The 24,900-nt window shown below is 50.9% G+C and overlaps 4 protein-coding genes across 4 annotated transcripts; 1 reads left to right on the plus strand and 3 right to left on the minus strand.

Moving 5' to 3' along the window:
- Positions 1-719: 719 nt before the first annotated feature.
- Positions 720-1,106, minus strand: SMAC4_13845 (uncharacterized protein; the record flags this gene model as incomplete). The annotated part of the gene is made up of 1 exon (XM_066091651.1): positions 720-1,106. One exon carries the CDS (start codon positions 1,104-1,106, stop codon positions 720-722), a length of 387 nt encoding a protein of 128 aa, XP_065947233.1.
- Positions 1,107-5,658: 4,552 nt separating this feature from the next.
- Positions 5,659-6,465, minus strand: SMAC4_02356 (uncharacterized protein). Its single transcript, XM_003350637.2, has 2 exons — positions 6,251-6,465; positions 5,659-6,197 (listed from the first exon to the last, which is right to left on the minus strand). The coding sequence occupies exons 1-2, from the start codon at positions 6,365-6,367 to the stop codon at positions 5,886-5,888; spliced, it is 429 nt and encodes a 142-aa protein (XP_003350685.1). The 5' UTR covers positions 6,368-6,465; the 3' UTR covers positions 5,659-5,885.
- Positions 6,466-9,866: 3,401 nt separating this feature from the next.
- On the plus strand, positions 9,867-12,331 carry SMAC4_02357 (uncharacterized protein; the record flags this gene model as incomplete). Its single annotated transcript, XM_003350638.2, has 1 exon — positions 9,867-12,331. Exon 1 carries the CDS (start codon positions 9,881-9,883, stop codon positions 12,329-12,331), a length of 2,451 nt encoding a protein of 816 aa, XP_003350686.1. The 5' UTR covers positions 9,867-9,880.
- A 1,209-nt stretch (positions 12,332-13,540) lies between these two features.
- On the minus strand, positions 13,541-17,040 carry SMAC4_02358 (uncharacterized protein). The gene is made up of 5 exons (XM_024655192.2): positions 16,666-17,040; positions 16,553-16,593; positions 16,464-16,493; positions 15,902-16,404; positions 13,541-15,847 (listed from the first exon to the last, which is right to left on the minus strand). Exons 1-5 carry the CDS (start codon positions 16,680-16,682, stop codon positions 14,018-14,020), a joined length of 2,421 nt encoding a protein of 806 aa, XP_024511108.1. The 5' UTR covers positions 16,683-17,040; the 3' UTR covers positions 13,541-14,017.
- Positions 17,041-24,900: the final 7,860 nt, after the last annotated feature.

Below are 24,900 nucleotides of genomic sequence, written 5' to 3' on the forward strand. Positions count from 1 at the left end.
CTTTCACCAACAAAGACAATACCTTCGACCTCCAACGCCCAACCATATTGATCCTCGCAATGCCCGAATGGGCCCAGCCTCAAGTCGGTCTCTGTTTCGATCCTTGGAAACCCACGCGAAATACAGTCAGAACTCGATCCTGTCGAGATACACAGCCAAAACGCGCTGGCCCGAACGACGACGACAGCCATTCCCATCGAGTCTTTCAACCCTCTCTCTGAGCACGACGCCTCCCCTACAGTTCTCCGATTCCGGTTTTCCCGTAAAGGAATGTCCTTCGTGGCCGCTCGGATGTCCGGTTCTTCCGCAGTACGTCGCAGCTTCGAGTCCTGCATCAGGAGCCTTCTCAAGCTTTGCCGCGCATGGGATTACTGCGGATTTCGGGATTTATCCTACCCTTGCCGGCGCCCAGAGTGAATTGGTCTCGGAACTTAACCCTACGTATACGCTGGTTACACATTACAAGTCTTGCGCGCTTCGGCAGTCAAATCGACCCTTCGCCTTCTACGTCCGCGTTATCGTGGTGTTTACTTTCGGGGTCTATGGCGCCGCTGAAAAGTTGCGTCCTCTAGATTCTTGGTATTCTGCTTGATGGCAAGGACTGACCGGCAAGGAGAGAAGTTCCAGTCATCTTGGTTGCACTTCGGTGCGCCTGATGGGCGAGGTGTCTGGTCCCATGAGTCAAAAGCTGGTGAGAACCTCTGGCCTGAGGTCGCTCGTCAGGACTGGATCACTGGACGCAGTACTCTGGTCACCATAGCGGATTGCTTTGCAGATGTCCCGTGGCTAGGTACACCGCGTTGGGGAAGGATACATTTTGGGTGCCCTGCCATGCCTGTCATCCGGAAGTTCTTTCTGGCTCTGACTCTTGGAGCTTTACGTTTCGCGACGCATGCTCTGTGGAGTGACGAGGGGAGAGCGAAGATACGGCTACATACGATCACATCCCTCATTTCATCTTTCGCGTCTTCAGCTTGCCTCGCCTGAATCACTGCACTTGTGTGGTGAGCTGGGGCTGTACGACTACAAACGGAAATGTTGGGAAGGATTCTTTTCACGCCTGTCTGTCGCGCTCTCTGCACCCTCAGATCTCTCTTGTATCGCATGCGCAGGAGCGGATACCCACTTGTACGCTTTTCTCCCGGATAACCTCCACTGACTCTGTGGAACCGCGTTCGGCAACATACCGTCAACGTGTCATTGGCTGTTGTGTCATTGAGATCCCCGGCCAGGCGCATCAACCGATTTACACGTATGGCTTTGTCCTACGTCGCGAATTGGACGCCAGAACCACGTTTGTTTCAAATCTTTGATCCGAAAGGAGAGGAGCTCTTTGGCAGACACTTTCCTTTCGACTGGAGTGCGCTGAAAAGTTCACTTTCGGGAGAAAGATGATAGCACGGTTTTTGAGGACGCATTTTGTCCGTGCGGAAATGCCCTCCTTCACACTTTCTCGGTTGGTACGAGAGTGCGGAGAGGATACAAAAGCTAGTCTCAGTTGGCCGTGCTCTACACACGGAAAGACTCGTGGGACGGCTATCTCGACGATCCGGCTATCGATTTGGCTGCCGACACTTGACGACTGCTGTGTTAATGACGGTGCGGTTTCTTTTGGGGGATTGAGCAGGTCCGCCATGGCTTGCTGGTTTGGACTGTGAGAGTGGTGGTTGGGTGTTTAGTGTCCTGTGGGAGTGTCCATTCTGGGGGTGTCCGCGTCCGTGTTGGTGTCCGTGTCCGTTCGGGGGAAGAAGCGTGTCTTTGGGCCACACTCGTTGAGAACCAATGCTTTTGCAGCCCCTGGATTTTCAGAGGATGGTGGTTGTGGACTCTGGGGAAGAGAACCAAAAGTCGGGACCCATCTCGAGTTGGAGTCAAAGTTTCGTACTTGTCTGGCCTTCGGATCCTCTCTTTCTTGGTCTTCGCTTCTGGCCGAATCTGCGTCCTTGCGGAGGCTAGCTTTGTTGTTTGGAGTTCTGGCCCTTTAGGATAGGGGACTGGCTTCCTGGAAGGTGGTCCCCGGTTGTTCCTCGTTCCTGAAAGATGGCGGGAGGAACAACCCCTCTGCACTTTTTGAGGATAAGTCTCCCCCCTCCACTTCCAAGCTCCGGTTTTCGGTTGCCATTCACGTGGTCCGATACTGACTTTGAAGTAGGTATTTCAAACTCAACTTAGCAGCGGCATTAACCGGCGCCGAATCGACATCGCTAAACTGGTAAGGCCCTATCATCTCATCCGTACCGTGATCATCAGCGAATGTCTGTGCGACACCGTGTGATATCGAGTTGTGATGGTATGCGGGTTCTCCGCCGGTGTTTGAAAGGAATGCCGGACGTTTCGATATCCTCCGGGATCTCAGATATAACGGCTGTAAGTGTCGATCTAGTGGGTAGGTAAGGGGTTCCCATTACCGATGTGGCGTAGCGTGGTAGCCTTGCTTGCTTGCTTGCTTGCTTGCTTGCAAACTAGGGAGCAACTTGGGTACCTATCTCGGTGCCGGTTGGCATCATCACATCATTCCTACAATGCCGCCTTGCACTTGCTCCCGAAGCCTCCGTGATTGTTCATCGGAGACGGAACCAGGAGATTATATCGTTCGATGTTTCACCTAACGGTCCCATTAGGAAAGGAGGGAAAACACCATGCCGTTACATCCTTGTAGGGATGTTTGGTGGGGGTTACCGGGGGTCTTCAGCTTTGCCATGGCAGGACAGGGTCAGGTTCACGAACTGGGCTCATCGATCGAGCCGTCTTGTTTACGGTTTGATATGCCGCTTTGATGACGCGGTTTGAAAGGTGAAGCTACTGATGCGCATGGAAGCTTCCGTGCCTCGTGTTCACACCGCACTAGCAGCCACTAACCCACCCAACTCCGTTGACGTCGGGCCAGTGAACTGAGCTATGAAACAGCGAATTATCCAGGCGAAACTATCCTCAAGTTAATCCTCACCTGATGGACCTGGCACTGAGTGGCGACACGAAGTGGAATCTCTCGGGCCGTCTCTCGTTTCCTTCCAAACTTCCGAGAGACTAAACTAACATCGGAAAATACCGATATCGAAAATCGTTCCCCTTTCCCATTCAGTTTAGCTTCCTCCGTCCAGCATTGTTCCACTTCGCACTCTATTTTAAGCAAACAACGCTAAGCTTTAGTGCTTCAAACAGTGTTACATAGTTCCAACGGTTTTCAGGCACGAATGCCGGACGCCGCACGGTCTGGGATCATCTTTAGTTTCGTTTCAAAAGTGCCGTTCATCTACAGTGGTGTTTATGCGATTACATGCGACGGATACCCCGTGAGATGATGAGCACGAAGGAACCACCGTCATTGAAAGATGTGACATAGCGTTGAGCATACCGGCGTGTTTGGCCATTTAACATACTGAGGCTTGATCGGTGATACCCGTTGGGCTTTTTCTACGTAGGAATTTGGATGAGGCGAGGTGACTTGTTCAACTTAGCTTGCTTTTCGAGGGAAGGTTTTACACTACTCGTCTGGGCTAGACAGACGAGTATATATTATTGTCGACCGGTACTGTCAATGGGACAACTTGAGTTCAGATCAACATCGTGCTCGTGATTACTATCATTTAGAGTTGTTAAAAGCTTCTCTGAGACAGACAATGTCTCGTATCTATAGAAAATCCTTAGGTTGGCATTGTTTGTCAACAGTGCTTTCCATGTGAAGTCATAGACCCATCTAGTACTGTACAACAAGCAAGATTGTCGAGGGGAAAGTCTCCGAAAACACTGTTTCATGTTGCACATCGTTCTCTCGCAACTGGGCTGTGATGGAACAACTCACAACTCAGCTTGGGACGGGTGCTTCGGGATTCCCATCTTCCATTCCGTCCCTTTGCAGAGCCGCAGCAAACACAACGAAGACGGAGGAAGGGGAAGAGAAGATATTGTTGATCGATTCCGACTGTACAAAATGCTTGTGTACTCTGTGGCAGAACCGGGCAACAACAGATTTGGTGCAGTGTCACTCCCACTGTTCATTACTCAATACCTACTTACCTTTAGTTATTTCTGCTTCCTAGAGTTTACGACGTAGTCACCTACCTACCTGGACACTAGGGAGCCTGTAGGTGGTTAGTTTTGTTCACAAAACACAAGAAAATATGTGGAAGGAATAATCGGCACGGCGACGGCACAGGAAGACGGGACGGGACGGCCCCGAAACGAAACTTAGAACGCGCAATGGGGAGTTAGGGACCGGGACGGATTACTGGGAATCTTTTCCTGCAATGTCCCTCTCCCTTCAACCAGGGCATTGCTGCAGGCTTTCTTTTTTCTTTTACTTCAAGCTCTAGGTATCCCTCAGTCTTCTGTGCCCACCAGAATTGCGTGGCTTCATCGTAGAGGTAGTCAACCACGATTACGTACGGGAAGAAGTTAAAATGAAGGGAGGAGCCAGGACGGGAGGACTCATGAGACACGTCAACTTGCAGTTACTTAGCTGTATAAGTTGATGTATTTTGGAATATTTGGTACGCACTGTGTTCTCAGCAAGTTTGAAGTGTAACTTTGTTTGTGTTAGGTACTGACTGCCGATCTTGGCCGTTGGATTTTTCATAGGTTCCAGCTTGTAAGTATCGAATGACCCAACTAACGTCTTTCATTCCTTCACTGACCTTCTCAATTGTTCTTTCCCGTTGTTTCTCGATTGTTCCTGCCGGGTGGTCTCTCGATCGTTTCTCATTGGTTGTTCCTTCCCGACCCCTGGACATACCTCTATGTACCCCTAGGTGGCTCGTTCCTTCCACCTACACCTGTATACGGAACAGTTTACTAATCCGTCACCCCACTCCGGGCCCGCATGGATCTTCAACTGTTAGCTAGGTAAGTGTCAACCAGCGATGGCTAAATCTTTTTACCTTTGACCTTCCGTCAATTGTGATTCTCCAGGTAGGAAGGTACTTGCATCTACGTAGAGGGACCTACCTAGTCAGTAGTCCGTGGCAACCTTCCAGCAAGGTGACCTTCCCCGAATGCAGTGTCCGTGTATCATGTCTATGATAAATAATGGGCTTCTTGTGGTGGAGCATGAGCGTAGGCATGGGTATGGTTAAAAGACATGTGAAGATAAGGCAAGGGACGATAAAAAAAATATTAGACGAGTTCCTTGAGGAAGGATCAGAAGCGAACTCGCTTGTGAGCTAAAACATGCACACTGCATCGTATCTGTCAATGCGGGCAATACCGTTGCATTGACACATTTTGATTCGGTAATCGACCATCGGCCATCGAGGAACAACAAGCAGGGGTGGCATATTTACCGGTACATAACGGTTTGTGCGGTTAACGAACATGTGGAAGTGGATTGCGGTGGAACGTGGATTTCAGCAGTGTGGGTGGTATTCTAGACGCCGGTCCTGCTTGCCGGTGAAGCCGTTCCTTGTCGATTTTTATGCGCTGGCATCTTTTTAAGGTGAGTCGTAACAGCTAGGTGGTATTGTTTGGTCTTAGGTGGTCAGAGCTATAAGGTGAGAAGGATAGTGGATAGGTGGGTTGAACTGCGTGGTCGATCAATGGGCCGTTGGAACTCTTTCTGCATTGGTGGCACGATTCGGTGAGCAAGTTATGAATTCACAGAATAGTAACACACTTTAACTGAAATGATGATTCCGTGTGCGGTGCTGCTGCTGCTAAAAGAGAAATGCAATCAAGAAGAAACCCAGTGCCCTTTGAAGCTCCGTATGTATGGGGGGTATCAAAACAGCAATCTCATGGCGCCTGAAGTCACGCCGGTATCCAAGTCCTTTCTTTTTCCCCCTTTGAAGGAATTCCCAAGCCAATGTCTTCCCGTGTCGAATTTCGCGCTTAAAGGCAGTCTGAAAAGCGGGGTTTCCGTGGATATGTTTACTCATGCCTCCCCTCCCTATTTAACCCATTCGGTACACGCCTGTTGTGGTCATGACAGGTTGAGGCGTGTCAGTCGTCGTCATAGTGGTAGGAAACACCTCCGGAGGAGACCCTCTGAATGCCGGGGTAAAATCACCCAGACTCGTGGTGGAGCTGTTGTTGCCGCTCATAGGTGCATTTCTGGTCTTGAATGTTGGTTCGAATCCAGTAAAGACGGGAGGGGCAACCCATGCTGATTCGTAGGACAGCATGCCATCTAGAGCCCGAGGTACGCGTATCTCGAAGCGTGTTGCCGATAGAGCGACGTCTGATTCTTCTCCCCTTCCCATGGCCTGCCAGTGAGTTAGCACATGTGATACTCTACAGGGAAAATGCTTGGTCTTACCAGGCAGGTTGCACAAGCAGCGTGGTTGACCCAGACCCAATTCATGCATTCGTAGGTGTAAAAGTGCTTGCACCGATACTTGTAGAAACCACCGCCTGGTTGTCCGCCGCCGCTCATTTTGGCTAGTGCTGTGGTAGGATTAAAGAAGGGTATGAGTCCGCAGGAGGATGCTTGAGGGATGACAAGTTAAGATATGTCAAGTAAGCCGTGGTGTGTGTGATGATACTCTGGAGAAGAAAAAGAAACGACAAGACAGTCAGGACTCTTATATATACCTGATCGGCAACCCAGGAACAACGGTCGCTACGTATGTACATGAGATATCGGACCATGCCATATGTCGAGATGAACAAGGGCCCTCAGCGACGCGCCGACGGGTGTCCAACCCTTACGAGGCATAGCAAGGATAGCGAGGTCGAGCCTCGACACGGGGCTGTTTGCTGTCAAAGGAAATGCCTATTCCCTTGACAGGTCTCGGTATCATTAAAGTGATGGATATGGAGCCATGGTCATGTTCCGCGCTTGGGTGAGTATGGCCGGTTAGCCTCTGTCTGCCGTCTCACGACTCTGCCCTGGGTCATGGGTACGGAGCTTTATCTGGTGTCAGTCTAAGCCGGGGTCGGCAATGAAGGAAGGCCGTGATCTCATGCGGGGAGAAACGGGAAACGAAAGTAAGTGGAAGGCTGGCTGCTTGCACACTGGATCACCAGTGAGTGGAATCAGACGTTGAAGGGCGAGCAGGGGCAGAATTGGCCGTGACTGGCGACCTATATGACGGTGCATTATGATACTGTGGACGGGATATGAAGTGGAAATATGGACAAGTAGAGTGAAGCTAGCCAAGAGAAAGAAGACGTATGCAGTTTCCAGAACCTCAAGACGGGAATTCTGGGTCCAGAGAGAAGTCCATTAATTGCAAGGGGCTATAGCTGACACCCCATGCTAGCCTGTTTGATCGTGGCCATTGGTGCCGACCTTGGCCAATGCCATATGCTGATAAAACAAAGATTCGGCTGAAGAGCGTTGAGAGGCAGTCAGAGGGACCATATCAGAAGAAAAGAAGACAAAATAAAGATATTTTTGGTGATAGCCAACGAAGCCGGACAGGAATACGACCGGTGTCTGATCAGTCGTTGGTGGTGAATGAATCGAGGATGATGCCATGACATGAAAGATAGAGGTAGAGAGCATCATCATCACCCACTGAGGTGTTTGGATATAACAATGAAACAGTGACATGAAAGCGTCACATCGCAACCCCCACCGTGGCAGCTTGATGGGCTGCTTTTCAAAGTGATCCGTGGCGCGATACATCGATAGACGATGCTGAATGGTGGCGGCCGAAAACCAACCACAGTCCTCAAGCATCCCCTCGCCAACCATCCCAACGTTGAAAGAACGTAGTGCTGACGCATGATGGACGTGATTGAGGATGTGAGTGAGACGGGCCGGGAGACAATCACGCAGTACGCGATGTTGTACAACAAGTAGAAAAATATCAACGACTTGTCAACATGCTGCGTCCATGCGGGCCGTAACGGGACGAGATGGCCATGGAAATGATTTCTCATACACCCCATTCGTCTTGAGGCTGAAATGTCGGGACCAATGGGGGAATTTGGAATGTGTCAGTCGCATGTTGTTGGTCGGCGGCAGGATGTGTGGGAGATGGAGATTGTAGAAGGAGGAAAGCTCATGTTTCAATCCAAGGAAGAGAAGTTGAAAGATTGAAGTGGAAGACGGAACTGAAGTCTATTGACACCGTGACTGATAGTGACAAGAGTGGCCCTTCCCCGCCGAGGTTTAGCGGGGCTCATTCCGGGTCTCCGCTCATGTATGCCATTCTCATTGGTTCATGATAGACCGTTACTTCCATTCTAAGCCAGATCGGGATAAGCCAGGCACAGGTGCCGACTTGAGTAAATTGTTAAGTCCCCTTTCTGTTTCCACTGTCCAGTTCATCACCTCGATTTGGCAACTTCTCCTTCCTCCATCTCCATATTCATCTTCGCTGTCGTCGCAATCGCCGGGACCAGAATCACTACCCCCGGAAACCAGGAACCAGGCTGAGACCGGCCTGGGCACACTCGGCAAGATATCATGGCATGACGACGCCATCGAAGCCCATCAAACGTCTTTTCACACATGATGTGCTGGATCTCATCACATCCAACGATCATGCACTAGAACACCACCAAAACCTTGGAATCAGCCGTCGCCATTTCCTGCCACAGACACCATTCATTTCCCGCTCGCATGCACACAGTACAATGGACTTGCAGTTGTCAAGGAATCGTATCATAGACGAGCAATATGCACTATTCCGGACACACTATCCCTTCATTACACAGCATACAAGCGACACAAGTGATGGCGGCTTGATGCTTGCCTTCCAGAAGCCTATGTGTTACACAGCATAATCTTTGGCTCCCTCTTTCCCCTCCTCCTCCTTTGTGTCTATCATACCCATCACCCCTCCCCTGCCGACCTTAAAGCTCACCGATGGGTTTCACCACATTCGCGTGGTGGGAAGACGACCTGAAGTGCTGGTCGGGTCACGTCGGGTCACGTCGGGTCACGTCGGGTCACATTCTACACGTGCGGTCGACTCATCTTTCAACACACGGCAAAGAGAAATCCAGGTCATGACTGAGCAGTAAATTGGTGTTCCTGAATTTATCATGATGGCGTCTTCAACTCTCCCGTTGGAGGCATGCGATGATATCAAGAGCTCACATGCCGTTGGGATAGAACGACTACCTGCTCACCGTGGCAAATCCGACCACGTTGCTTGCCTTTTCACGACTTGATATCCTCACCTGGAGCTTCTTTCCACTACGGCAACGGCTAATAGACTATAAGTCGGCAGACGACACTATCATTCCGTTGTCTGGCAAGAGTCTCTCAGTTCCGACAGTTGCCACCATATAACGAAGTTATACCCTCCCATTGCTTGGTAAACTTCACATTGTACTACCTGAACATCACTCCACACTCATCGATTTAGTTTGAGTTGAGACTTCACGGATAACTCCTCTACATATACATGAAACCTCCGTGAGCCATTCCCGGCAACTTCTTGATGTGGAACAGAAAGTTTTCAACTTCTGCATGCGAGTACCTTTTGGGCATCCATATATCAGGCTCTGCTACCGCTTCGGCAAAGCCGCATACAGTATGGCGGACACGCACATGTTAAACATGCACGCCATCACTGCAGCTGTCAGGCAAAATGAATGGGGAATTAAATGCGAGCACCCGATTAACAATATTTTTCAACGATGTTCAAACCGCAAGAATTCAGCACGTCTACGGACTACCCTATCCAAATGGACTAATGTGCTACATAGGAGCAACCTCTCCGGTCCTTGACCTGTATCGTATTGCTGGGCTTACTATGTCCACCGTATGCTTTAGGATACGGGTTAGGGTTGTTTGAGGAGCTCAAGCCACTTAGGTGGGAGGTCTCCCGGTCTTGGCATCGTGACCGCGCGTTCCAATGTTTAATTGCTTCGGCCCAAAGACGCGTCTCGCCTGGCAACCACGAAGTCGCCGCCCCGCTCTGGAACAACATCGACAGCTACATTATCCATTTGCTTTATCATATCTCCAATAGACTACCGACCTGAAATGGCTTCGCTGAGGGAGATTGCCGCTTCGGATGACGAGGAAAGCGACTTCGACCACATCGACGACCCCATCGACGACGCCATTGACGATATCCAAGACGCGCCCGCACCCGCGCCCGTGCAAGACAACGAAGCTCAGGAAGGGAATCACAGTCACCATGATGGTAGCAACGTCTCGACGGACCTATCCTTCTTCCAGCGCGTCTATGACGAACAAAGAGCGGTCATAATCGCAGGAACCTACATAGGCACCAACATCACAACACAAGGGCTCCAGCCACCAACGCATAAGAGCGACCAATCCTCCTCGATTACCGACCCAGTACCCGCCAGCCGTCGACCGCTGAAGCGAAAGATTGGCGAGAACGTCATCGATCTGACCGAGCTTACCCAGGTCACTACTCCTAGGAAAAGTGGCGACGGGAAAGGGAAGACTGGTGAAGGCGAAAGCGGCGCATTACAAATCGGCAAGCGAACACAAGCCAATACCAAAACGAGTCCTGAAGAGAAGGAAGAGATATCACAACCATCGATCGTCCGAATAGACCCCTACGACTTCCCCGACGATGAAGACGATGACTATACAGTCCCTTCAATACCCAAGAAGAAGACAAAGACGACGAAACGCGCGCCGCAAGCCTCGACCAACAGTCTCCCCGTGGCGCAACCCGATGCGACACCCGATCACGATGACATCAGCTTCATCCCACTACCCCCGTCCGAACATGCGCCTTCTTCCGTCGTCCAGCTCCGTAGCTACCAAAAACCAATATCAAGCGAAGAGAATGCCTCGACAAGCAGCTTGTCTACCAATGCCACCGCGACCCAGCGCTTATACATTGCTCCGAGTACCCTTACGGCTAGCCAGAAAGAGGAATACAGGATAGTCAGCTTGTCCACTCAGGGAACACAAGAAATCCTGGCTACACAGGACAATCTGGCTACACAAGAAAACATCTCTCCAAGGTCTTCGTTACCTGCTGTACCGCCATCAGATCCGTATCCACCACAAATGCTTGGAGACGGACTGTTATATGCCGGGGCCGGAACCGTGTACAAGTCGAGTGGCATGACTACTATTGTGCCCTCTAACTTGAGTGAGATGCTACGCGATCGTGCTGGGAATCCGCTGGACGCTGCAGCGGCAGCTGTGATGACTCTGACGTCGGGTTTGGGATTGGGCAGCCTAGAGATGGGGACTCCGGCGAGAGTTAGAACAGCTTTTCCGGCATCTTCCCCAGATATTATTGGTGGAGGGTCGCCTGGGATTCGCACAAGTGGGGAAAAGAGGAAGGCTACTCAGGTCCTTGGAGAAGATGTGACTGAGTCGTTAGGGAGTAGTCGGCTGGCAGAAATTCGGGAGATGAGTGCGGAGGATAATGCTGATCACGTCCCTGATGCAACGGACAATCATCCGTCGACAATTCTAGGCAATGATAAATCGCTGAATGAACAAACTGCCGAGAAACCTGTTGAGCCTGCTACGCTCAGCAATACCGTTCCGAAGAAGAGAGGGCGAAAGAAGAAAGAACGTGTCCAGACGGTTACCGAAGAAGATACTATTCTGGACAATAGCTTTGAAGCTACCGAGTATCAACAACCAGAAGAGGTTCTAGAGCCCACGGAGCCTGAACAGCCACCACCAAAAAGAAGGCGTGGCCGTTCACGAAAGTCCGATGTTGCCGCCACCCAAAAAGCACCCAAACAACCGACTCCAGCACCCGAACCTGATGAGGGAGATGAGCTAACCTCACCTGCACCAACCACAGGCAGGAGAAGGCGTGGCACCGACAACACCAACACAAGAACACGGAAGGCGTCTGCGCCCATAGTCATAGACGACAGCGAAAGTGATGGAAACCTCTCGGATCCACCAGAAGAGATATCAGAACCTGAAAAGGAAGTCGAAGAGGGGGAGCCAGAAATACCACCAAGTGACCAGGACGACGAGGAGGAGGAAGAGGAAGAACCTCCACGTAAACGTGGGCGACCAGCGGCGACAGCGGCACCGCCACCACCACTGCCACCAACAAAAGGAAAAAGAGGCAGGCCACCTAAAAACAAGGTCGTGCAGGAGGTTTCGGCGTCTACAGCAAAGAAGAATGGCCGTTCAAAGTCAAAGGTTCAGGTAGAAGATTCTGAAGACGATGATCAAGATCATGACCTGAAAAAGGAACTAGAAGAAGACGACGGAAACGTAAAGAGTAACAAGGATACCCGGGAGGAGGAAACTACTCCTGTCCCTGGTGCAAAGCCTGCTCCATCTCCTGAACCTCCTACTACGAAAGAAAAAGATGAGGATAATGACAAGGACAAGGACACAAAAAAGGAGAAAGAGATCATCAAGCCAACCAGCTTTTTGTCTACGCAAGGCAAAGTCAAGTACAGAGTGGGATTGAGCAAGAGGTCGAGGGTGGCGTCGCTGTTGAAGGTGGTTCCGAGGAAGCAATGATGACTGTGAGAGGAGCCGTCCTCTACCAGTCATATACCTAATTGTTTGGCGATAGTAGTTTGTATATACCACGCTGTCATTCATACCTACTTCTAACAAACTTCCATAGCTGTAGCAGAAGATGATAATAACTCAATCACAGTCATCCTTCCAACTATACTTATATAACCACCACCCTTGACGGATCGCAACCCTAACACCCAAACCCCCAGCGACACATCACATTTCACTACCTTACCTAACTTACTAACTGCCCTTCTTCACAGACAGGCCAATAAAAAATGTGCACCAACAACATAACCCGCACCCTCTGCCCTTTATGCCTAACTATCACCCAAACCCGCACCTCCGAAACAAAATGTTTCCTCGCCAACGTCGCCTTTCGGTCATACAACCCCAACTCCACCTCCGCCCCCAACCCATCTTGTCCCAGTCCCGAAGGGTGGACAAACAAAGAAACCAGGACAGTTGGCATAGACCTATGTCGGAAATGTGATGGCAATCTACAGACGACAAGAAGCGCAAAGGAAAAAGAGGGTGAGGAGAAGAGGAAAGAGAGGAAAGAGAGGAGGTGGGAGGCTGGAGCGGGTGGTGGAAATGAAGGAGGAACAACAGAAGGAGTAGGGGGTGCTGGAGGAGAAGATGCAGAGACAAGTGGTGGAGGAGGACGAGGACAAGAGGATGATGGAGGGAAAAAGCTGCTGCCTCCAGCTTTCATCCACAGCAGCAGGAACATGACGACGATGATGACGGAAATAGAGAAAGAGAACAACAAGTTAACCGACAAGAATAACAGGATAATGATGGAAATCGAGAGGGAGAAACAAAAAATGCAACAGAAAGCGCAAGAGCAAGCAGACAAAAGGCGACAAGAATATCTTGACATCGCCAACAACTATAAGATTATAGGTAGCCAACAGAGTAGAGGTATTAGGCCTAGTGCCGCCAATGACTTGAGCCCCCTTGCACATAAAGTACCTATACGGAAAGAGAACAGAAAAAAAGGAGGAGTATCGGGAGACTCTACTTGTGGAGAGGACGGAGAGGACGACAAAGATTATGCCGGCGAGGAGGTTCTTGGAGGAAGGGTTGGGGCCGGGGATGAAGGTACATGCGTGGGGTAGGCCGGTTGGGAATACGGCGGCTTATATGGCTCAAACGACGGGAGGTAGAGGAAGGGAAGGCAGGTTTAAAGAGAAAGAGAAAAGGAAAAGGAAGGATAGTGATGACCCAGAGGAAGAGGAAGAGGAAGGTGAAGAGGAAGAAGAAGAGGGTGATCCGGAGGTGGAAATCTTGGAGGGGATGCCGAATGATTGGAAGGGGAAGGGGAAGGGGAAGAGGAAGGCACCAAAGTACTTGGGGGTTAGGGAGTGGGTGAGGGATTGATGAAGTAGGATAGATAGGTGGTTTAGAGGTGGAGTGTTGGTTAGATACCTACCTAGCATATCTTGTAATTGGACCTCTAACTTAGGAGAGTATATGGGTATCAATGATTGATGATCAAGGTTGTGAGACTGTGACAAGTTTCCGATATATTTTACGCATGTGCCAACTGGAACACGCCCCTGGCCGATATAATGCAACCAATCCGAGCATATAATTCCACAAATAACAATCTCATTCAGTTCATCTACATACCTATAGTCCATCCGACTCAAAAACCACCTCCACCTCCAATCCCTAAATCTAACCAATCCTCGCATCAAGGGCCATCATCTCCGCCTCATCATCCTCATCCATCTCATAATCACTAACCCGATCCCTCTCCTCCTCTAACCGTCTCCTTTCCTCCTCCTCCCTCCTCTTCCTCTCGCGCTCCTCCTCCTCCCTCGCCGTCTTCAGCTCAACAATCAGATCCTCCGCCATCTTCTCCTGATGTCTCCTGAGGTCCTTCATGCCCCAAATACTCACGCCCTCCTGATCCTTACTACTAAACGGCTGCGCCATCTGCTTCAAGAAAGCCCTGGCATTACCCACCGCCATATCCGTGCTCAGGTTCGTGTTGGCGTCCAACAAAGCCTGGTTGATCCACTTGGGCAGCTGCGCGCGCTTTTTCATGAACCGTCTGTCCGCCAACACCATCACGCCGTAGTCGTCTTTACCGCGCAGAACGCGGCCCAGACACTGCGCAGCGTGGCGCATGGCGTCGAACGACAAGAAGTCGTTTTCGCGGATGCGGTATGTCTCGCGCAGAAACTCCAACCGGGCTTTCAGGATGCGCGACTCGGTGTACTGGAACGGCACGCCGATGCACAGCACCGTACGGCCGTACTGGTGGTCGAAGTCGATGCCCTCAGACACCTTACCGCGCGCGACACACAATAAAACGGCGCCACGCCCATTGCAGCAGGCTGTGCGGTAGGTTTCAAGCGCCAGGGAGGTCTCTTGTGCGTCGGGCGTTTCGACCAGGATGAGCTTGTGCTTCCACACTTCGTCGAGGATGCCCATGCCTTGCCACATGGAGATGATGGATTCCATGTACAAGTAGGAAGGGAAGAAGACGACCATGCCGTCGGGGGTCATGCGGGCGAATTCGGTCAGCAGGTTGCCGTAGTTGCGCACCACCGAGGGCTCGTTGCGGACTTGGAAGGAGGTCGAGATAGAGGCCTGGTCCGAGCCGCGGGTGACGATCATGGGTAAGAAGGAGCGGCGGGCGAGCGTCATCGCGTAGGATTCTTGCACGACGGTTTCAAAGTTGAGCATTTTCGGGTACATTTCAAGCGGGGAGATGGTTCCCGATGTGATGATGACGGAGGAGAAGCGGTCGAAGACGGGCTTGATGGCGATGGCGGCGTCGAGGCAGGTGAAGTGCAGGACTGGGTTGGGCGTCTTGGCCGTGTCAGACTCGTAAGGCTCGAGGATCAGCAGGAAGCCCTTTTCGTAGGTGGCGACGAGGGTTGCGAAGGTGGCTACTTCTTGTAAGGGGCGGTAGTCTTCGATGTTGGTGAGTTCGAGCGTCCGGACTAGCGAGGTTAGACGCTCGGCGCAGAACCGGAGCGGTTTCTTCTCGATGAAGGTGTATTCTTTCAGATGGGCAAGAAAGGATGGCGGCGTTTCCGAGATGACCTGGCGGACCTTCATGCGAGTCTTGAGGTACTCGATGAATCTCCTGAGGAAGGCAACGAAGTGCTCGGCTCGCCTGATATTACCGGGGACGGCCTCCTTGAGCAGATCATCGGGCAGTGTTGGATTGGCCATGAACGCATCCTCCTGTCGTCCTTCATCGAGACCTTTGAGTCCTTCGACTAGCTTTTCGTACTCGGACTGGAGTTTCTCTTGATCGGAATCCTTCATCTCGGCGATCTTGGCCTCCAAGTTCTGAGCACCCCTGGTTGCCCTCATAAGTGAATCTTGGGTGATGTCGGTACTTAGAGACTCGATACAGACGTTGTCGATGTTGTGAGCCTCGTCAAAGACGACGATGCAGTCCTTGGAGAGATCCTTGGATACGCGCTCGGCGATCTTGGGATCTAGGAGGTAGTGGTAGGAGTAGATGATGACGTTGCAGTATTGCATCTACACAAGCTGTTAGTAAAGTGACAATCCATCATGGGGCTGTTTATGACCTACCATCCTCCTGGCAGTGAAATAAGGACACTGCTTCTTCTCCTCACCGTACCTCAAGAGACCATCCAGTGTCCAAATACCGTTCGGGATCAGGTTACCTTGTTCAAGAAGATCGAGGTTGTCATGGTAGATGCACGTCTCCACATTCTCGCCCTTTTCCCTCTTCTCCTTGACGAAGCCGGCCGTCAAGCTACGACACCTCGCGTCGACAATGGTGCCACTCTTCTCTCGCTTGACTGAGGGGTGCAGGCACAGGTTCTTTCGACTTGTCAACCCGAGACCCCGGAACTCTTCTTCGCGCCCCAACCGCTCGGCTCGGAACTTCATGAGGGCTCTCAGCTCGACCAGGGCCTTTTCGATTTCGGACATTGTTCGTGAACAGTATATCAGTTTCCGGTGCTCTGGGTAGTATTGCTGGTAGGCGACGATGAGTGATAAGAGGGTGACGGTCTTGCCTGTGCCCGAAGGCATTTCCAGGACGCAGTTCCCGCCTGCATCGAGGGTCTCTGAGGGTGTGGTTAGTGAGCCTGTGATGATGAGTGTGAAGTATTTGTTGAATGCTCACTTTTCAGATCCACCATGTACGCATATTGTTCTATGATGGCCAGTTTGTCAGCACTTGTGATGGTATCTCATGTATGTAGGTTCACATACCTGGATATATCCTTGGGTAAGGAAACAGAACTGGCAGGTCGCTGTATTACCCTCATGTCAGTTATATGAGTTTTTACACACTAAGAACCTATCATGTTGAGAGTGAATCCTACTCGATGTTGAACTCCATGGTGGCGGTCGAGTATCACGGCCTTGGATCCGGGACAAAGTGAAGGGATTAGGAATGGCTGCGCGGCAGCACGTTGATGAAAGACTGCTGTGTCTACTTATGTCGCAGGATGTCTAACTGACGCGGATGTCCGGAGTGAGAAAAGCGATGGGGTTGATGTTATATGTATTCGTTTGATGTTCTATTCCGTTTGTTGGGTGATGAATGAAGAAAGTCGTGAAATCGAGGTCAACCATGAAGTTGATGCACTGCTTGTCGTCTGCACGCTGGAGCTTCTATCTTGGGTCTTGGCGGGGGCAGTCGTTCGTCTGTTCTTCGATCTTCCAAATGTCCCTCCCTTGTCTATGCAGTGTTCCCCAGGTAGACCGCGTTTCTCTATTATTATCGCCGTCTGTTTTGCGATTGTCGTCCTATTATAAATCTGCGAAATCGCGAAAGCACGTGCCAAGGTTGCCTGGCGGTGGCCTGTGGCGATCAAGCTTCTGAATGTCAGTGGATGGTGATGTGCTGTTTCTGGGCGGAATCCGGATCTGGCACAAGGTCAGGCACGGTGACACTTTAAGGTGAGAATTTGCCGGCCCGGCACGCTTATTGCCGGTCTGTAAGACTTTGCCTGCCGAAGCGGCTGAGTCCAGCAAACAGTCAATTGTGGAGCCCACTGGCACTGTGCCTTCCCTTCAACACTGTATTACCACTTCGCAGCGTCTCATCACTTTCACCTGCTAAGTAGCCACTGCTTCGCTATGTAAAGACGTCCGAAAGTCACGAATATTGTAGCATGCTAGGTTGATTTCTTGTCTTTGAGTTTTTAATTCATGCTTCTGACGGGCACTTACCTTCCTCGTTCAATCCATCCTGCACTCGTCGACGCCGATTGGACATGCTCGTTCTCCTTCATGACCGCGATAGTTCAAATCTATAGCAACCGGCGGACTTCGAACCTTCTCAAAGTCGGATTCAGAAAAGCGTTTGGCATCGGTATTTCCATTTCCAGTACCCAAAATCGTGATCTTGACGAGTGTCTGTCCATGCATGGGACTCATTCGATGGGAAGAAACAGTCGAAGAGAGAAGAGCGACCGACGAGGAGATGAGGCACCAGACACCGCTGAAGCCGGAGCGAGAGGCCGGGATTTGGTTGGACCGAGGGGAGCAGATGGGATGAAATTTCATGGACTGATGGTATGGGCAGTTGGCAACTGGCGAGCACAGAGACCGACGAGATATCTCGAGGGAAGAGCAGATGGGAGCCTCTGTCGTCTCACGGCGATGACAACGAATGGTTCAATAAAGTCGCCCCCCGTCTTTTCGCAAGAAAGACACAAGAAGGGTTGGGCACTTCGCTTACCTCACACGACCGGAACCAACGATACAGTGGGGGCCGGAAGGGTTCAACTCCCCGATTTAGTCCATTCTGTCTCTCGACTGTTGGGGACCTCCAACGTCCCACTGGTTCGTTTCATCCTTTTATCTCAGCAACGACCAAAAGGCAAGATCCCAAGTGGGGTGTACGGGATGTCCGACAACCAACCGGAGAGATCACGGAGGGGTTTCATATCGTAAGAGGTGTAGCACAGCTCGCCTCACTTGAAACTAACCAGCAAGACAGAGATAGAACGTGTTGGAGGTTAAGTTGGCAGTGCCTAAGATAAGTGTCCATGGTGGATAACTTACTTGAGACTTCTGGCAAGCAGGAGCGCGGCTAAGTAATGCAATTTCGATACACGACACAGCGCACCACCGGCTGGCTACAAGCCTCACGCTTATTTCTTTACGATGAACGACGAACGGGCCATCAAGGCTTCGGCTGTCAGTGTCTGCCTATGAGCCCCTAGAATACGGCACGGAAGCCAGAGGTACGCAACATCTGGCCCCCAAATTCCCGCAGAGAGGTTCATTTTTTCCTCATGTTTAGAGCTTCGGTTTCCGGCCAAGAACCGAATCAAAAGGGGAAAAGAAAAAGAAAAAGAGATCGAGGTCATTCACACATAATGCATCATGAGGATGATAGACTAGAGTAGAGTGTTTGGAAAACCACCCTCAAGGTAAACAAAGGCTACCTACCTAACATATCCAGAATACCACACTTGGTAGTGCGGTTTCAGCTGAAAAGAACGCAAAAGCATCATCATCTCGCAAGGAAATACAAAGCAAAAGATCCAATACTTCCCATCCCCTTTCCTCGGATTCTCCTTGGCCACCTAAGCGAGCTAGCTAGCTACAGTCAGGACCTTGTGCATCTCTCCGGCTACATGCAAGTGGGAAGTTTAGTCTGCCATGGACTTTTTGTTTCCTGCAAGGCACGAACAACCTGATCCTACCTTACCTGGGTGCTTTGTATTGATATCACATCACATAACACATCGACATGGAAAATGACAAAAGAACCTTACTTACCTGTAGTTGCCTACCTCTAACTACATGTCATGTACAGTAAATGGAATACCATATACAGACATATTTTGCGCCTCTTACACCGGCCAGTCACCAAACAGGTGGGCGGGACTTTCCTACTTCTTGGTATTTTTCTCTCTCTCTCTTTTCCCCTTGTTAAGAGATGGAGAAGGCGGATCGGATCGGATCGGATCACACGTGGATGAACACACAGTCACTTGTGGCTTGCTTCGGAAACCCTCCGAGTCTACCTGGCGTGACTTCCCTGGTTCCTAATCTAACAGCTCAACTCAGCAAAGGCTTTGCTGTGGTCACTTAGATGTATCAATCTCATGCTCGGCTCAAACAATCCGGTGCTCGCCTTGCCAAAAAGATAGGGGGAGGGGGTAAAAACGTCGGTTGGTTACTATCAAGCTGGTCACAAACACCGAGCAGCAGTAGGAATTCACGAGTGAAACAGTGGCTGTCGTTGATATACGCATAGAAAGCAGCTTACGTACCAGGTTATCAGACTGAGCAAAAGACCGAGAAAGAGGGAGGAAAAATAGCAACAGAAAAATATAAACATAAGACGCCGGTCATCACCTGCGTTTGGCCGAAAGCATCTTGGGTTCGTTGGCATCACTCGATACTAGGTACGTAGTGCCGAGTTGGATCTGATATCTTCAGGTCATGTTTCATGTTTGAGGATAACATTGCATAAGCACCTCTATGTGGAGGGTGGAATGCTGGGGTCAAAGTGTGGAGTTCATGTTGCAAATTGCTAGGAGACGAAACAAAAGAGATTGTGTGAAGGAGAAGGCATTGCATTGTGTAGGTAGGATGAGAAAAGATGATGAAGAGGATGGATGAGGCTGAGCTCCCAGAGCTGAATAGGTAAGCAAAACTCCCATCGCCTCAGCCCATTCAGCTGCAAGGTACCCGCCTGCCCGCCTTCTGTCGCGAGGTTCCGAGTCGAAGGGCAGTGTACTGTACCACTTGAGAATCCGACCGGATTCCTTGCATATACATATGGGGGCTAAGTAGTTTCATCATCAGTAATCATAACGCTGTGCTGGAAAAAGTCGCAGTGTCCTTCGTTTCGGATTATGATGCGATGTAGAGCACAGAGTTAATTGGGACACTGCTGTGATGAAGTTGAAGTTGAAGTTGCATTTGCAGGACACTGTGGAAGGAGGATACTAACGACCAAGTGCCTGCCTGACGATGGGGGCTGAAGGGACAGGAGTGCGTGGCTGTATGTGTGAAAAGTGTCAGTTGGTTTGAGAATTCAATGTCTGCCCGGTCTCCAATGTTTTTTTTTTTTGGCATCGTTATTAAACCCGTTTGGAAGGGAAAGAATGAAGTTGATGAAAAAAGAGAAGAGGCATGGTGCAATCATTAGTAGATAGAGAACCGCCGGTACGCTATAGATTTTCGAGATTATAGAATTAAGACCAGGTAGTGTTAGCGTAGTATTCGGCCAGTGTAACCTCTTTGCCCGCTATAGCACAAGGTGGTTTGAATGGCTGGCCTTTGGCCAGACGCTGCCAGTACCAATGTTATGTAAACAACGAATTCAGAACACGGCCTATCCGTACAAAGATTCTTGACTGTTCACGAAAGACTAGACGAGATGGACACTTCCCTACTGTTTTGTCCTTGTCCATGCTTCCATACAGCCAACGAGACGACTGAGGTATATTGCACCAGCCTGTATAGGAAACATGTTGCTGAATGTTTCAGCAGCAGCCTAACAGAAATAGGTGCTGTAGTGTTCCATTGTATGCAGTGCTCCCATGCTGCCAACGCGTGTTGTTGGGTGATGTTATTCTGGGGATATGATCCGCTAATATGCAACCATCCATTCACAGAGCCAGGGCACTCCCCCGTTGACAAGCCCCGAAGACGTACCAAGCCCTTTTCCAACTCGGTTCCTGCTAACGTCAGGTAACCGAATGATGAAGGACTCTGTCTTGAGTGCCTGTCGTTCGGCTTTTGGGGAACAGCCAGATATTTGGTATGATTCGTCTCGGTCTGACGCGAATCGAGTTCGTATCTTCTCGGTGAGTACCTTCCAGGAGACAGTCACGACAGGGCATGTGTACGATTCTTACGCGGGCAATAAACACAGAGTCGTATGCCATGGAAGTCAGGTGCCAGTCGGCTGCCATTACAGAGACCTCTAACCGTCCCGGGTTCCTTGCCCACTCTGAAGAGCGAGCGATAAGCAAGGTGAATGGCCAAAGACGAAAGAGAATGTGATGTCACCTACGGCAGTCAGCTACCAGTTCCGTACGGAGTATAAGCGTTAATTAGTTCGGGGTTCGAGATACAGCCGCGGGGCCTCCGAGCAGTCGGAAAGCTTGGCTCACTTGGATACGACTCAACCCCTTGATTTCGTCTGCCGTCGAATTACAGATGATTCGGGTTCAGCGTTTGGAACGGTTCGGTTGGCTTGAATAATGATCGAAATGAAAGGCCTTCAAGACTGGGCAAAGTAAGATGATGTTGCTTGTGGTTTTCTCTAATCGCATTTATATCGGTTTATCGGCTCGTCTCTTGCACTAGGATTTAAAGTGCTGAGGCGCAAGAGAGGAAGAGGCACAGCCGAATGGTGTCATAGCCCGTTGACGATCGGCTTCCGCAAGGTCGCAAAACGCCATTCGTGCCAAGTTATGCCGCTCTGTCTCTTGAAACTTGAGCTTCATGCGCCGAAAGATGGAGTTTAGCGAGGTTGTTTCCGAACGAGACGTCAGAAACCAAGTAGGACGGGACTCAACACCCTCAAGATGTGGGGGCTCGTTAACAGTCCCTACCACAACTGGGAGGAATATCGAACTGTGGAGGGACAACGGTTTTCGGTTAAGGCTGATCATGGCACAAAGTCCATGGTTCACCTTGCGTATACCTCATGTCGGTGCTGTTCGGTGAGAAGGCCTTGTACGACAAACGTGACCAATGATCTCATAGTGGCTAGCATACGAATGGTGAAGCCGCCGTCAACGTTGAGTTAGTCACTGCACCATGATCAGTGGCTAGCGAGTAAGCTGGCTTAATAAACACGCCGCGGGGACCTTGATCGATGTTGAACGGAGGTTTTTGTGATGGCGTACCCGTGAGGATGAAGCCTGTCTTGGACCCTGGTATCCGCACGAAAGTCGAGCATGCCAATGTCCATGACATATTTATCAGGACTTTCATGGGCCAAGTCCGAGGGCATGACGGATATGCTGTCGCTCGTCTAGTCATGCCCTGTCCAGTGACCAACCCAGTCGCATCCCTTGGCTGGCAAACCACTAGGACATGGGTAGAATTAGGCACCACTTTAGGGCATGGAATCCGAACAATACCCCTTGTGTGGCTGTCACTGAGCTGCAGGCCAGCCCATCTGAAGCCTCGTTACAATGTCCCACAGCATGTCGCACCAGAGGGCCTTTTGCACGGCCGGCATCGAGGATGAGCCTCCACCGATTGTCCATGATTATCTGGCTGCCTGGTGACAGAGCAAGCGAGCCAAAACAAGGTACATCTGGTAGTAGTTTGGCCGAAAAGCTTCGAGAAGGCGCGGAAGAAGGAGGGACCTTTGTTGCGCCAGACTCCGAGAGTGGCCGGGAACGGGCCAGAATTGCCCCGGTTGTGGCCCACCAAAGGGAGCGGGATGATGCCCCTGAAGAGTCGTCGTACAAGTGCAGTATGTACATACTCGGTGCTTAGGTGGGTACACGTGGAGTCTGCGGCTGTTGAGGCCGATGTGCTTTGCATGACTTGACATGGTTTGATCGCATGTTGATGTGTAATCGTGGAGATGAATTGTTGTTGTTTGGATGAAATGAGGGCGGGAAGCAAAGATGAAGGGATGAAAGTGGAATGGTGAGAGTTCGTGGGGCCAACTGCACGCCGGGATGCCCTGTGAACAGTGTGGATAGCCCCCCGTAGCCGTGGTGACTGGGCTGAGTACAGCGGATGTAGCCTTGTGGGATCCCGCTAAAGAGTGGGGTCCATCTCCAGGGCACTAACTTCCAGGGCTCCAGATCTGCCTCTGCGCCTTGTCCACTTCCCCGCACCGTTCAAATCATGACTAGAATTTCCAACTCACTGAATTCACTTTCACTGTCTCTCTGCCGTGTTGACATTATTCCTACCACTAGGCCATCACATCACACCACTTCGTTTTCCTTTTTCCCGTCCGACTCAACGCGGACATTCACTAATCACTCCTCTCACGTCTCAACGACCTCTGCCTGCAATCGGACACATACTTGGGGGCCGAAAGGGGAACCTCAACCAACCTGTCGATGGCCTCAAACCCAACATGTCGGGTCTCCCTTCTCTGGTCGCACCTTTTGCATCACACACGGGCAAAATGGGGGCCATTATTACTACAACACTCTTTTCCGTCGTCTTTCGGAAGCCCGTTCGACCACTCCAACCACTCGGAATGTATTCCAGCATTGACGAGGTTCCATTGATTCCGTTGCTGAGAAGAGCATCATCTCACGCCCATCATCAGCCCGAGTCCCCTTCATCCCAGAGAAAGGTGCCCATCGCCTATTCGTAATGCCGCGTCTGTTGTCGGCCGCTCGACCACTCAGACGGCTTCCCTGTCCAGAAAAACAGGCGCAAGCGCTTGCCTCCCCCACATCATGGGCACACCCATTCCACCTCCTTGCCATTACACTACAAGCAGTTGGGCCAAGAAGCCAGGGAGCCGAGTCGACACACTGTCCTCCTCTGCCACACCGGGTTCAACAGATTGCGCCCCAAGGTACCCGTGGATGGCGCCCCCGGGTGTCGTGCTTGCCATACCGTCCTCACAAACTGCCACTTTACACTGTTGGCCGAGTCATCATACTCATCCCACCCAGCGATGGCTTTTTCCCTGGGGTACATACGGATGGAAAGCTCAAGTTCAAGAAGCCCGTTCTCTCTGGAGAGAAAAGAGGGATATCCATGAGTTGACTAGCTATCTATCCCCTACGGATTGGCTACCCGAACAACCCCGTCATGACACGTTCTTGACAGGGCAACGACGTCTCGGGTCTTCTTGACCAGACCCTTCCCGCACAACGGAGACCGAGGAGGCTGCATGGACATGTCTTCTGTTGCTAAAACCCAACAGAGTCTTGAGCCAACATTGTCCCTCGCGAGCTCACACCAATCATCCAGCCAGGGAGTCAGGGGGGTGCCGTGAGCTGCTGTGTGACTGGCCACCCAGCCCTGTTAGCGGGTCCTGGCTGGCCCTCCCAAACAAGCCATGGATCTTACAAGTGCCTGTTGGGACTCCGAGTAGGAGGTTCCATGCCAACAGCGAATATCTATACAAAGCCCCAAGGTACCACTACGTCCCTTCAGCTACCCAGCGAGGTCACTCCAGTAACGGGGAGATACCGCAGCCTCTACTTTTATTAGATCGACCTCCTTCTGCACCCCTGATAGGTATACTTCCTCCGTCCGAAAGGTAGCACCTTACTGCATCGAGTTCTATTTTCCCCTCCTGGCTCATCATCCATCCTGCTATTTTCCGAGTCCGTCATCTTTGTACACTGCACTCGGGGCCCCCTGGTCTATTCCGGGCACTGTAAATCTCCCCACCCCTACGCTACACTGCCTATCTTCACACACAGATTTGGGACTCGGTGTTTCCTCAGTCTGGATGAGACTCTGAGCCAACATGTTTCTTTTTCCACCCAACCTGTAACCGACCGGGACAAGACAGGAGCTTGTTCTGCAGGAATCCTATTTCCCAATCTGGGTGGTGTCAAGCGAGCTTGTAACCCAAATTAGTCCTCAATTCTTAATCGGTACATGGGCTGTCATGTTCTTTTTCCTCTTCTAGGAACTTC

This window comes from Sordaria macrospora, chromosome 5 (genome assembly GCF_033870435.1).
Source record: "Sordaria macrospora chromosome 5, complete sequence".
Lineage (NCBI taxonomy): Eukaryota > Fungi > Ascomycota > Sordariomycetes > Sordariales > Sordariaceae > Sordaria > Sordaria macrospora.